The 14,258-nt window shown below is 38.9% G+C and overlaps 1 protein-coding gene across 1 annotated transcript in view; it reads left to right on the top strand.

The window, feature by feature from the left end:
- PRDM5 (PR/SET domain 5) overlaps window positions 1–9,467 on the top strand; it is a 92,499-nt gene extending 83,032 nt beyond the window's left edge. The window contains exons 9-12 of the mRNA XM_045290214.1: window positions 4,806–4,890; window positions 5,477–5,634; window positions 5,933–5,991; window positions 9,296–9,467. Of these exons, the coding sequence (XP_045146149.1) occupies window positions 4,806–4,890; window positions 5,477–5,634; window positions 5,933–5,991; window positions 9,296–9,467 (474 nt within the window). The remainder of the gene's footprint in view (window positions 1–4,805; window positions 4,891–5,476; window positions 5,635–5,932; window positions 5,992–9,295) is intronic.
- The last annotated feature ends 4,791 nt before the right edge of the window (window positions 9,468–14,258 follow it).

Here is a 14,258-nt window from a genome sequence, read left to right as displayed (position 1 = left end):
TCCCCCAGCGAGGAGGCTATACATGGATTCTTGTAATCGGTTTCCCCTTTCTACCCCACATTCCCTCCACCCTCTAGGCATCGCCCCTCTCACCACTGGTCCTGAAGGAGTCATCTGTCCTGGATTCCCTGTGTTTCCAGTTGCTAACTGTACCAATGGACATCCTCTGGTTCTATTTTGAAGACTCTAAAATCATATACTTGTATATCAAAATGCTGTAAGCAGAAACAAATGAATACATTAGGAGAAACTAGATTGCATATATTTTGTAATAACTAAAAAGCTTACCAAGGTATTATTTGGATATGAAAAGGTTGTCTGCAAATAAATGGCAATTATAAATTATAACACCATTATCAGCTAGCTAATAAAATTTATTTGAAAAACAGAATTAGAATACAGTTTTGATTTTATTAGTAGCATGCCAGAGTCCAACAATTTATTTGCTTTATATTATTACATTCAAAACATACGTGCCCATTTTCTAATTTTATACATTGCATTTCCCCCCACGATATCTTGGAATATATTACTTTGAAACATTTATTTATTCCAGGATTTTCAACAAAAAGAGAAGTGAAAGTAAAATTTTACTTTTCTGTGGCTTGAGAATTGAGCTTTACCTTTTATCCAATATATAAATAGGAGTGAGTTTGAAAAAAGCTCAGGAAAAATGGAATCTAAAGATAATGGCATTTTCCTACAAACTGTTTGAAGCCCACTAATACATGTGTTGCAAAATAACTGGCCAAACCTATTATTCATATGATACTTAATCCACCACCTCTAGCCCATGTGCTATAGATGGAAGCGTTAGTGCCTGAGATGGTGAACAAGCCAGGTTGGTATGTCCCGAGGTCACTCCTGCATGTTAAGTGATTTTGACCCCTAGGAAGGAGGAAGACAGAGCAGCACGATGCCTTCCCTTGTATGTCACTAGCACTTCACATGACACTGGGCCTCCAACTTCTTATTGATGACATGAAACAAAGACTGGTTCTTGTTTTTTACCATTTTTTTTGAGTGCCAGGAGAATAATTTTCAAAGAAATGTTACGCCATGCTCCATCCGGATGCTGCTCCTCTTGCTTCTGAAGCCAAACCCTCATTTCTGAGACAGAGATTAAGTTCACTGGAGTGGGTGTTTTGTAAATGCTGTTGGGTAAGCATTGGATTACCCAATTGTAAGATCAGTAGTTCTAACCCACCAACTGCCCCCTGGGAGAAAGATGAGGCTTTCTGCTCCCCTAAAGATCTATAGCTTCAGAAATTCTACATAGGGTTTCTGTGAGTCAGAATCAACTTGATGGCAGTGGTTTTTAGTTTTAAAAGCTCATGATTACTACATTCATCTATTTAATTGTTTTCATTAGGTTAGATACCATCAAGTTGGCACCAACGCATGGCAGCCCTCTATGCAACAGAACAAAACACTGCCCAGCCTCACACCATCCTCATCATTGTTGTGCTTGTGCTCCTTGCGATAGCACCGTGCCTCTCACCTTCTACTCTACCCCGGTGATGGCCTCCTCCAGGCGCTGGTCTTCCTAATACCATGTCCGTTCTTACATGTTGAAATTTAGGATATCCTTCCAAATGAAAAGTTTACCACATGTGTATTCTGATAAACAAATCAGTGGATCATCTTTTTGAAGAATATACACTTTCCTCTTTAGTTTTCTTCACAATCAAATTATTTTTGTCTTAGAAGAAATATCTTTTGATAGAAATCTTCCCTCTTGCTAGTGGAATATAGCAACTGCAGCTTGATACCTCTTGAGGGGTTTCTGCAGAATGTTAATAACATTTCTCTAAGCACTTCCTCATTACCTCAAGAGTCCTGCCAGTTTAACCTATCCGAACCCACAGGCAAGTTTTTCTGATTTGAATTGTTGACTCTCTTCTTTCTTACATCTGGATCTACCTAATATCGAACACGGAGTCCTTGGTGGGCAGTGGTTTAGAACTCACCTGTTGCACTAACATCTATAATGAAAGAAGCACACACCGTAGATGACAAAATAAATACTGGAGTCTACTTAAGAGAAGAGAGTTATGTGCATGAGAATACTTCAAGACTAAAAGAACCCACTGGGTGGGAAAAGAAACTTGGCAATGACACAAGGGACAAAGGACTAATTACTAAAATCTATAGAAAACTAACCCTTCAATAAGAAAGAGACCAATAGCACCATTAAAATGGGCAAGAGGTAGTCCATTAAAATGGGCAAAAATATGAACAGACAGTTCACCAAAGATGACCTTGAAATGGCCAGTGAACATAAAGAAATGCTCATGATCACTATCCGTCTGGGAGCTAAAACTCAAAGCACCTTACGCCAACAATGACAGCCAAGTTCAAATACAACAAAGGTGGTAAATGTTGGAGAGGTTGCAGAGGGATCACACCTCTCACATACTGGTGGTGCCACTGTAAATATGTGGAAATGATATGGTGCTACCTGCCACTCTGGGGAATTGATATGACTTAGCAGGCCCCCTGCTGTGTGCATACCCTGAACAAGGAAGGGTCATAACATGAGCAGGGATGAAACGCTGAAGCAACTCATGGCACGGATTGGCCTAGAAAACTGTTACAAAAAAAAAAAAAAATCAAACGAATGTTTTCCTACCAGGAAAACAGACTTTTCAGGTTACTTTGGGGGAGGTCAATGAAGGGAAGATGAAGTAATAGGCTAAAGAGGGATTGGTATACTTTTGAGATGAAAGAGCCAATCCTGTCCCTCACAACAATTTTAAAATTATTCAAGAGCCATGAATATATTTATATATAAGTGACATCATCATTATGTGAATACTATCTTTTAAATTATTTTTCAGTTTTACTTTGGGGGCACATGTATGTACCCAAAGAGCCACATGTGACTCGAGGGCCATGGATTGTTGGCCCTAGGTTAGAGTATACACAGGCCTGAACTCGGGTGAATTTAATGACAGGGATTCACAGGAGGTCAAAGGGGGTGCCCAGGGTAAGTTATTGGGGTGGGGGTGATTCGTAGTTTAAACTGTGGCATACAAATCTGACCATCTGAAACATAAACCTTCATCTAAGTCACAACTTCAGTGTTAAACTCAGCTGCTAGCTGAAAGACAGGGGTAGAAAGGTCCATCAGGAATAAGATGAGGCTGGATTCTTTAAAGATAACAGAGTTGGAAACTGTAGGGGACAGTTTGACCCAGCCCGCTGGAGATTGTGTGCATCAGAATGAATTCCATGCAATGGGTCTAATGGAGTTGGGTGTAGTATCGTACCTTGTCACTGGACAGCGCTTTATGACAACTTCAAATGACTTTATGTTGTGTTGTTCCACTCATAACAACCCTATGTGTAAAGAACAAAACCCTGTTCAGTCCCGCGCCAGCCTCACACGTGTTCTTATTTTGAGCCCACAGATGTAGTAACTGTCAGTCCATCTTCTTGAGGGTTTTTCTCTGTTTTACTTCCCCTCTACCAAGCATGTGGTCCTTCAGGGACTGCTGTCTGCTGGCATGTCCGATGCATAGGGACGAAGTCTCACCATCCTTGTTTCTAAAGGAGCGTTCTAGCTAGACTTCTTTCAAGACAGATTTGTTTGTTCTTCTGTCAGTCCGTGGTACTTTCAATATTGTTCACCAGCAACGTGATTCAAATGAGTCAATTCTTCTTCGGTCTTCCATACTCAGTGTCCAATTTTCACCTACATATTATGTGATTGAAAATACCATGGCTTGGGCCAGGTGCACCTTAGTCCACATGCAATGTGACAGTGGATCTCTTGACTGCTGCCTCCATGAGCGTTAATTGTGGATCCAAGCAAGGGGGAGTCCTTGAGAACTTCAGTTTTCTAATGCTTTATCATGAATGATGTCACTTGTTGGCCCAGTTGTGAGGATTTTGGTGTTCTTTACACCAAATACTACTTTGAGTAGCATTCCATACTGAAGGCAGCATCCTTAGTCTTCATCAGCAAGTGCTTCATCAAGCACAGCTGTGTCTTCTGCACATCGCGGATTGTTAACAAGCCTTCCTCCAATCCTGATGCCACATTCTTCATATAAACTAGCCTTTTACATATTAAATACGTGCAATGAGAAATACAGCCTTTTACATCCCATTCCCAGTTTTAAAGCATGAATGATTTCCTCCTTCTAGGTACACAACTCCCTCTTAATTCATGTACAGTTTCCACAGGAGCACAATGAAGTGTTCTGGAATTCCCATTCTTCTCAAGGGTCTTCATAGTTACATGCCATTTATTTAAATTTAAAACCTTATCAGCTACTGTAAAAGCAACACTATATGATTATGTATTTCTAAGTCTCAATTTGTACATAACAAAAGAGTTAATGTCTAATAGACATTTTCACTGAAAATGTGAATTCAACATGCATTACACAGATCAGGTATCCATATTACCTATTAAATAGTATGGTCTATCAGAACATGTTTTCATGCTCAATGTAAAATTTCGACTTACGTTGTATTGTAAGAATTAATTTTAAAGAACACAAACCAAACTTTCTTCCATCATGTAAATTCTGACTCAGGGTGACTCTACAGAGTTTCTCAAGGCTTCATGCATCTTAACATGATGGCTCATCTTTTTTTTGTGGATGGTGGGTGGGTTTGAACCTACGGTTTTATGGTTAGCAGTCCAGTGCTTATCAGATGTCACCAGGGCTCCTTTAAGCATCAGAGCTGTATAGTTTGGGGTAATGAAGTAGCAAATGATTTTAAGTGTAACTTTTTGAGCTCTATATAATATATTATGTTTTGACAGGCAGTTTTAAATGTTCCTATTGTAGGTTCATGAGATATTTGATTGTCAAGAATGTATGAAGAAATTTATTTCAGCGAACCAGTTAAAACGTCACATGATCACCCACTCAGGTAAAATACATACTTTTTAATTTATATTGAAATCACTACAACAGAGTCACTTTGTCATTTTTTGTAGTTCTTGGAATGGTAGTCAGGAGATGCAGCTATCAGTTGTAACATGGCCATTATTAGTGGTGTGTTTTGGGGCAAGTTCTTTAACTTCTCTAGAGCCCAGTTTATTTATAAGAAAACACTGATTGTCCTAAATCATATCAGAGATCTTCAAAGTCACCATTAAATCGGTCACTTCCTTTTCTTTGAGTCTCAGCTTTTTGTTTTTTATTTCATGCCTGAAATTGGAAGTTGTTATTGATCTTTCAGAATCTCCATGAAGGTTGAACAAGGCTGTTTATGTTCTTGACTTTTAGTAGGGATTCAACAACTGTAGTCTCTACTCATTTTCTTTATAGTCCTTTGAATAATTAAAATCTGCTTTCTGGATACTTTTATAGCTAATGTCCTAATTAATGTTAGTGAGAAAGTTATTTAAGTACACTTGGAGAATATTCGTTTTCAAAGTCATAGTTTCATTTTAAACAAGTTTGAATGTTTTGTTTTACTTAAACAGAATTGCCTCTGCTCATTTTTTTAATAGAAAAACGACCTTATAATTGCGAGATTTGTAATAAGTCTTTCAAAAGGCTTGATCAAGTGGGTGCTCACAAAGTAATACACAGCGAAGATAAACCTTACAAATGCAAGCTTTGTGGAAAGGGATTTGCCCACAGAAATGTTTACAAGAATCACAAGAAGGTAAATACTTTTTCTCTTTTGATAATTTGCTGGCCCGACTGCCATTGTTTATCTTTTGGAGAGTTTTTATCCATTTGGGACTTACTGTACAACATGGAGCAATAAGAGAAGAGTTAGCATGTACTTTCCCATGATTTATTTAGGTCAGAGTGCTGTGTTGTCTGGATTTTGCCTACATTTGTTTATTGAAACTCACAACCAAAGTGTTTTCCAAACTCTGAGCCACTAACTCAATTTAGTGGGGTGTAGGACTCTGTTAATTGCTAAACCTTCATTTTCATTCTTCTTTCCAAAATAGGACCATTTTGACAATCCTCTCTGGTGTCCTAGTAGTATGATTGACTGGTTCTTCTGCAAGTTTGTTGGAACCCTTCCTTGGTCTCTCCTACCAATGGGGAGTGTCAGATGATTTTAATGATTCGACCATGATCTCTTCTATATTCTCTCTACTTCCAAAAAGTTAGTTACAGCCATGATTTTGGCTCTCACCTTTACAATGGTCGTTTCTTTTCTTTAACCCTAAACTTCAGACTAAAATGTACAACTGTGATTCTTTTCACACAATGCATGCAGCCCACCTCGCATTGACTCCTCCATTCTCTTTATCTCAGCAAACTTCCTTTTTGGAGTTTTCTATTTCAGTTACTGACAAAAGCATGTAATTATCCTAGTCTCTTTCTGTAGCCTCAGCCCCTTTATTAGATGCCACATTATAAAAATCCTGCCTTCTATGTTATTTCATCATCTTCATACATTTCCTTTCCATTACATCTCAATATCTTGTTTATTTTCCACCTGAATCCTTTAAATTCATAATAACCCCACTTAGGCTTTTTACTGTCCATTGGATCTTATTGAAGCCTATGCTACCAGTTTAGTCGTGCCAAAGCACAACTGTAGTATCTCATGCTCATACTGTCATGTTGTAGTGAGGTTGCTGTGCTAGAATATGCTGTGGGATACACACCTTACCTTGTCATTCATTGTGTTTCACACGGTGCCTTCCGCTGACTTTCTTAGCTTTTTGTCCATTGTCTTCATAAGCTGTACTGAAACCAGTTAGCCTTCAGACAGTGAGACCTTGCTGCCTTCCCTTTGTAATTTTCATTTCCTTTGTTGACTTTTGTTTGCATTTTGACACTTCCTTTACTCAAATTTTTGTTTCAAGACTTACTTGTTTTTGCTTACCTAATTCGTAGAGACAATAAATAATGAATTGAATTTGAATTGAAAGAAAAGATACTCAGTATCTTAAAGTGTATAAAAATGTACTTGTGATGTGATAAATATTTGCACATTGAAGTTGATTACTATGTTTTAGCATGTCATGAAGTGACATGCCACTTAAACGAATTTCCTTAAACGACTTTCTCCTTTAGACAATTTTTTTCTAATCTTTGCACTCTATTCCATTGGAGTTCATGATTTCAGAATTTATTACTTGTTGACAAAGACATTCTTATGTGTTTTAAAATCATTATAAATATTGTAATATTAATTCTACGTGTTGTTCAATCTAAAAAAAATAAAATAAAATAGACTTGCCAAAGGATAAGAAGCAAGATTGAGTGATAATGTCCCAAATCATCTCTGCCTCGTTTCTTGCTGACCGCCTGCCCATGTTTTTAACTCAAGCATTATATGTTTAGGGAGCAGGACCCATCCAGGACTGCGGCGTTGGAATGACATGCCTATAAAACAATATCTGGCCGGGCTCTTGCTCAGTCTCTGGAACCCCTTTGCTCCTTCTTTGATGAAACTGATCTACTCGCATTTATGAGGTTTTCACAGTTTGGCTTGTGTAAGATGCCATATGGGAATTTGGCACAGGATCTTTGCACCGTCTCTCGTACTTTCAGTCGTAAATCATACGAACAGCATAAGGATGTCTTGGAAAGGACAGAAACAATGATGCCTGTAATTTGCAAAGTGGAAAGCACATTCAGTGTTTCTGCCGAAGACAAATGTGCTTCTCGCTGTGCTATGATCCTAGCATGTGTGTGGTGTATTGCATGAAAATATTCATGATGCTCACCAGGCAACTTTGTTTTAAAAAACAGCTTTTTCTGCCATCATTATTCATTAATTGCTAGTTGTGAGGCTGAAATATGGGGATATGCCAAAGGAAGTGGGGTGGGATGGGGTAACAACAAAAACTATCAAGAACCATCCTGATCTTCATTTTTGCAAACATGCCCAATCGTTGTCCTTGTGCCATGAGCCAGAATTGACTTGTCAGCAACTGTTGATGCTCAATTTTTCTTTTTCTGTTGTTGATTATTTAGCCTGTGCATTTTTGCTATACTTGATTAAGGACAGTTATTCCCCTACAACATTAGATTTACCAGCTACAGAAATATTATCTTCCATTGGAGTTATTACAATATACAGCGAAGGAGTATTTTCTTTCTCAACCAGACTGCTTGTGATCTTGGAAGCTACACAGGCTCAGTCAGAATTAGTCAGGTTCTTCTTTATCCTTTGACCTGATTGATAGCTGTGATTTAGTTTGTAGTTTAGTTGTAGTTCATGTTTGTCTGCACTGAATATGCTTTCATTAATTTAAATTGCTATCAGGAAAACATTTCAGAACCATAGGGGACAGAATCTAGTCAATGAATTTTAATGTTTTCTTTGGTTCTTTATCAAATTTAATGCAATGCAAAATTTAGAGAAGGAATCAACTGCTTCCCAATTCCTGCTATAGATGGGTGTGTGATAGTCTGGGTACATTAGAGAAACCAATCACAGAAACTCAGGTATAAGAGAGATTTTTATATCAAGGGTAAGTGCACATCAAGGAAACATCCCAACCCAGTGCTGCCCAAGCCCACAAGTCCAACATTAACCCATATGTCCAACACCAATCCACAAAGTCCTCATCCATCTCACGAAGCAGACGCAATGATGCTGACCGCAGGAGGAAAGGTGGATCAGTGAGCATGTAAGCATCTAAGCACTGGCAGGGCTCTCCACACAGCTGCTCCAGCACCCAGGGCTGCATTGGGGTAGGTCCATGTGGCTTTTCCTCGGGGATGTCTTGCAGGAAGTCAGCCTTGCCAGCTGAAGCAGGGAACTGGCTAAGGCAGCTGCACTCTGGTCTGACCATCAGAAAGCAAGAGACCCAAGACCTAGAAAGGCGAGGCTCACTGAGCCATTTATCTCTCTGCCCTTCAATTAACCCCACATGTGTTTATCGGCCAGGTTGGCACAATAAACTAACTACCTCAATGTCATACTGAGATGGACTACATAGTCTTTCTTGAGTGCTAGAGCTGGAAGAACTAGCTTAGTAATTGATATGAATTCAGAAGGGTTTCTCCTGATAAAACTATAAGCATCCTTCTGGCAGGACAGGTGTTGTCTGTTCAAATAAAGAACCTTTTCTTCAGGCCTTTTGCATAATATGCCAGAGTTTTGAGGCTTAAGCATATCTAGAGATCTAATCATATATTCTACTGACCTGATCTCACTGATCTCTTAGAGTAGTCTTACCCAGTATTTTTCAAACCCTTGACGATGAATACTTTGTGGGGCCTCAAACCAACTCAGTGGGTTGTGGGTAGCCATACAATAGGAAATAGCAAGTAAAGAGTAAGTTTCATGTAATGCATCTGATGTGTGGATATTAGAATTCAATTTTTTTTCTTTCTTGAAGTAGATCTTTGGTCACAGTCAATTTGAAAGGCACTGCAGATAAGTATCTCGATGGGGTTTTATTATCCACTGAAGAACAGGGCGAGTTCCGTCCTGAGCAGCTCATGGCCTCCGGTTCTAAAGCCGAAGATGTGGCCAAGATCGAACACAGTTCAAATAGGAAAAGTCCTTGGTGATCTCACAAGAAGATGCCAAGTTGGAGACGGAGAGATTGTCACGCAGGAAATCTCCCACAGCTACTTTTCCCTTCCTCTTTGCATCACAGTTTACCCTGCAGTGTTCTGATTTTCCCAACCATTTCCTGGCATTGGGATACATATTTGACTTGCAGCTCATTTACTGCCAAATCACTGATCCCTTTTTATTTTCAGACTTTAATGGAGAACTTTCACTCTCAGCTTTCTTCCACCCCGAAACAGTAATTTAGGAGCCACCAACTAAAGAGAGTACATCCCTAGGTGTGGAATTTATGAGGCAAATAGGAAGCTTATTGCAAATTTTAATTACTCTTGCTCAACTGCCTTTTGAAAAAGCTGTATATTTCCTCAAGGGTGTGTGAAAATGTGTGCTTATGTGCACCATTACCAGTATCTCCTATTATCTGTCTTTTTAATTTTTATAGTCAGGGTTTAAAGTGATATGTGAATGTATTTTAACATTTATGGGTCAGATTTTGCTTCTTAGAAGTTTATTTTCTACTTATATTTCTTCTGTGAAATATCTGTGTCTAGTGTTTGTCCGATTTTCTGTTTTCTTTTGAGGATGAATAGAATTCCTTTTTTGTCCCCATTTGCCAATCGGTATCATTTGTATGAAGATTTTTACATCCATGTTGTCAAATGTGACAGTATTTTTATGACATACGAAGCTTTGTCTTGTATAGATTTTTTTTTACCCTAAGATTCTACAACTGCTCATCAACCCTTTATGAAGTTAAAATAGTTTTTTTTTAAATTTGTGTTTTAATTCATTTGAAATTTATTGTTAGACATGACATGAGGTATTGATCTACCAAGCCACTATCATCCTATTCCTGAATACCCGTGCAGGTCTACTTGAGGTCCCCATTCTCTTCTACGTGATGGGTTTCCATGATGACATCCTACTGCTTTCATAGTTTCAGTTTGTACGTGTTTTCACTTTTGGGCCAAGGCTTTCTCCCTTTTGAAGATTCTCTTTGATGGTATTCAGGCAGGAGAAGGTGGGTGAGCATCCATCTGACCCCTAGACAATTTCTGACCATTAGAAACAAGAGCCCTGCTTTAATTGATGCATTATAATTATTCCACTGGGACCTGTTTTATTCCTACCCCTTCTTGGCAGGAAAAGCATACAAATAAGACAGCTAAGTGTCCTCTGCACTCACTGACTGCACTTTTCACTGCAGTATACATTTCCCCCTGGGCAGTGTAACTGGTCAATACTCTAGCTGCTCACCCAGAGATTGCGGGTTTGAGTCCAGCTAGCGCCACCATGGAAGAAAGGCCTGACACTGTACTTCTAAAAAGTCAGCGCTGAAAACATCCTCCCTCGACAATACCACAGAGCACAGTTTCCCAGATGGGGGTCTCCGGAGTGGGAACTGGCTTGATGGCAATTAGCGATGGTGACCAGCATATTTCACCTTTTCATGTGCATGGAATTTGTTCCCTCAACGCTCCTTTACTCAACCTGCAATTCTAATCCGTTTCATTCCTCTCAGTCACCAGTAGAAAAAGACTTACAATTGAGAGAGGTTTGTGAAAATGCACCATAGACAGGTCAGCAAGAGCCAGATGGTACGGTGAGGGCTTGTCAGGGATAGCAGGAGACCCATTGTCATCGTGGTAGCTGACACAGAAGTTAACGAGTGAAGGGACAAGCATATGCCAGTCTGAGCCCTTGGAACACAGGCTCCTGAACTTAAAGGGTGTAAATAAGTCATAGGAGTTCAGAGTCTACAATAAGTGAAATGGGAGGTTAAAACATGCTTTGAAAAAGAGGCACCCTTTTCTCTTAATTTATATCATACTAGAAAATGACGGAAGTCTGAATTAATGAACGCTAAGAATGTAGTAAAGAACACTGTGTTATGGTTGAAATGTGCCAAAGTTTGGTATTTCAATAGATATTAGGCTTGGAACTTAATATTCCATCTTGTATGTTGTATATTTTAAAATTCTGGATCTGTTAACATTAGTTTATACCAGTATTATCTGGAGAACTAGATTAGTTTTAGGAGGATTTCATGGGGATTGTGACCTCGGATGGTGCCGGTAGTTCATGCTACATTAAAAAATGGACAACTTCCTACTTCGCATTTAGTTATTTCTCCTGACCATGAATTTGCCAAGTATTTGGATCCATTCAGCTCTTAAAATGCTAAGGTTTTACTCTAAATGGAAAGATACTTCCTAAGAACCAGCATTAATTTTCAGAGAGAGTTTTGATAGGACTGAAATTGCTCCATTACAGTCTACTTACCAGCTTATATGTTTAAGAAAATGTACATGTTTGCCTTTGAGTAAGAAGTGATCATCCTGTTTGGATGAGAAATTGCTATCAAACAAGTTAGTCATTTGAAGTTAGCTGCATATGAACTATTACAGTTAGGATTCCTAGTTTTACACAGAAAAATTGCTTTATTATTACTGTGTTGAGTGTGAAAAGGTTATTTTTCTGGGTAAAGCTGCTGGTCTGTGTGTGTTGACCGGCCAGTCCCCTGGGGAGACATGAATGCTGTTTCCATATACTTAACGACCACCAATCTGAAAGAGGCATTATATTTGTCCTGTATGGCTTCATACTTCATACTTGTAGCAAGTGGGGTTCACTGTAAAAAGCACAACTTAAACTCAGGTTCAAATCCACTAGCTCGGGAGTTCATGTGTATAGCTTCCCCGCCTACTGTTTCTCCAACAGGAGTGGCTGTGTCTTCGTGCTGTGGAGGTGAGAAGCCCCTGCAGGGGGATGTCCGCTGTTGCCATGTAAGTTTCTTACGGAAGTCTATGATTCTTCTTCATCTTAGCAAATTCCTTTCATTCTAATCAGACTGTGCTTCGTGAGGAGTCTCTCAAGCAGGGCAAAGTTGGGAACTGGCTGTGCAGGGACTTGCCCTGGTGGTGTAATGGTTCCGTGCTTAGCTGCTCATCTAGGTTGGCATAAAGATTACAGCTAGAACATCTTAAGGGAATTTTTGCCAGCTCACATGGATGGAGTCTGTATGAGTCAAACATGGATTGGGAAGCACACAACCATCACATAGTTCTGTAGGGACAGTATATAAGGGTCTCTGTGTGCCATGCGCTAGCCTTTCCGGCCCTCAGAGTAAAGGAACTTACTTCTTCAACAAACTTCAGTTTCCATGTATTTGTGTGATGAAGAGCACTTGTAAAGAGCCAGGTTTGAAAGCTGACAGTAAAGAGGTAATCCACATACCTTGTAAACAGCCCAATGACACCATTTTCTATGATGTAGGTTTATGGTGTGGCCCAGTGGGACAACGATGTGCTTCTGATATAAATACTTGAAACTTCAGTAACAAAATTTTTTCTTTAGTAGTTCTGACACAAATGTCTCTGGAATATTTTCTCCAAATTTATTGTATCTCTAGTTGTTTCTCTTAAATTTATGAGCTTTCTTTCTTTGCACATTACTTCCCAGAGAAATAGAATTTCCATTAGAATGTTGATTTTTACAAAATGACTTATACCACTAAATTATCAAGGCAATCATCTTAAATTATGAGTAGTCCTGGTAAAATTTTTATTCTGTTCTCATGAAATTAGAATTTGATTTGTATGATAGAAATCTGCTAACCCAAGTCTTACTGTGTGAAAAATATGCTCCAAACCTTCTGAAGTCTGTCTGAAGAATATTGGTAGTTATTATAAACAGTTCAAAAATTTTGTACACATTTTTTACATCTGCAACAGTAATGAGATTCAACTCCATTATTGATCTGTCAGTCCTACATTTGCATTTTTCACTCATTCATGCACTAGCACATCTGCCAAGCTGGCAGGTGTTGGTGTCACTCATGACATCTAAACAGGGGATGGTCTATGACTCAAGGATCTATGAATTAGTGAAACATATGGTGTTCTTTTAGAGATGAAATGGTAGAGGTTGCTTTATTAAACACTTTTTAAAAAATGTAATCTAATTCTTGTAAAATTTATATTCTGTCTTTGAAACAGAAGTCTTTCATCCACACCTGGATGGCACAGTGGGTATACAAGCCAATGCTACCACCTTGCTGAACTAAGAGGGCCTGCTAGTTCTTTGTTGATTGGGCCCACTATGAATCATGCCATCTAAACCCAGATGTGGTGATGGGGTCTTTTTGACAGAAGTATTTAGTCCATCTATAGTACACCAACAGTTTACCATAGAGACTATGCCATAGTCTTTAGGCTACATATCTAGATGTTGTGGTTATGGTTTGGTTTACATAGTTGCAAAGCATTATGTTGCCCAACTTCTTTCCTAATCAAGTTAATAAGTCATCAAAACAAATAGATTTTTCTTATATTGGTTAGAGAGAAAAAGAAAGAGAGAGAGAGAGAGAGGAGGGAGGGAGGGAGGAAGGGAGAGAGAGAGAAATGCAGTAGAATATAGAATTTGGAGATAGCACCCATTATTTTCCATTTAGATACTTAAAAATTTTTTTAATAAATCATTTTATTGGTGGCTCTTACAACTCTTAAGACAATCCATACATCCATTGTGTCAAGCACATTTGTACATATGTTGTCATCATTTTCAAAATGTTTTCTTTCTACTTGAGCCCTTGGTATCAGCTCTTCTTCCCCCCGCCCCCTCCCTACCTGCTCCCCCCTCACTCATGAACCCTTGATAATTTATAAGTTATTACTTTGCATATCTTACACTGTCTGACATCCCCCTTCAGCCCCTTCTTTGCTGTCCGTCCCCCAGGGAGGAGGTTATATGTAGATCCTTGTAATCGGTTTCCCCTTTCTACCACA

This window comes from Echinops telfairi, unplaced genomic scaffold (assembly GCF_000313985.2).
Source record: "Echinops telfairi isolate 266 unplaced genomic scaffold, ASM31398v2 ScPeMD7_33;HRSCAF=127, whole genome shotgun sequence".
Lineage (NCBI taxonomy): Eukaryota > Metazoa > Chordata > Mammalia > Afrosoricida > Tenrecidae > Echinops > Echinops telfairi.
Note: the sequence above shows the minus strand (reverse complement) of the source record. Positions and strands in the feature narration are given on the sequence as shown.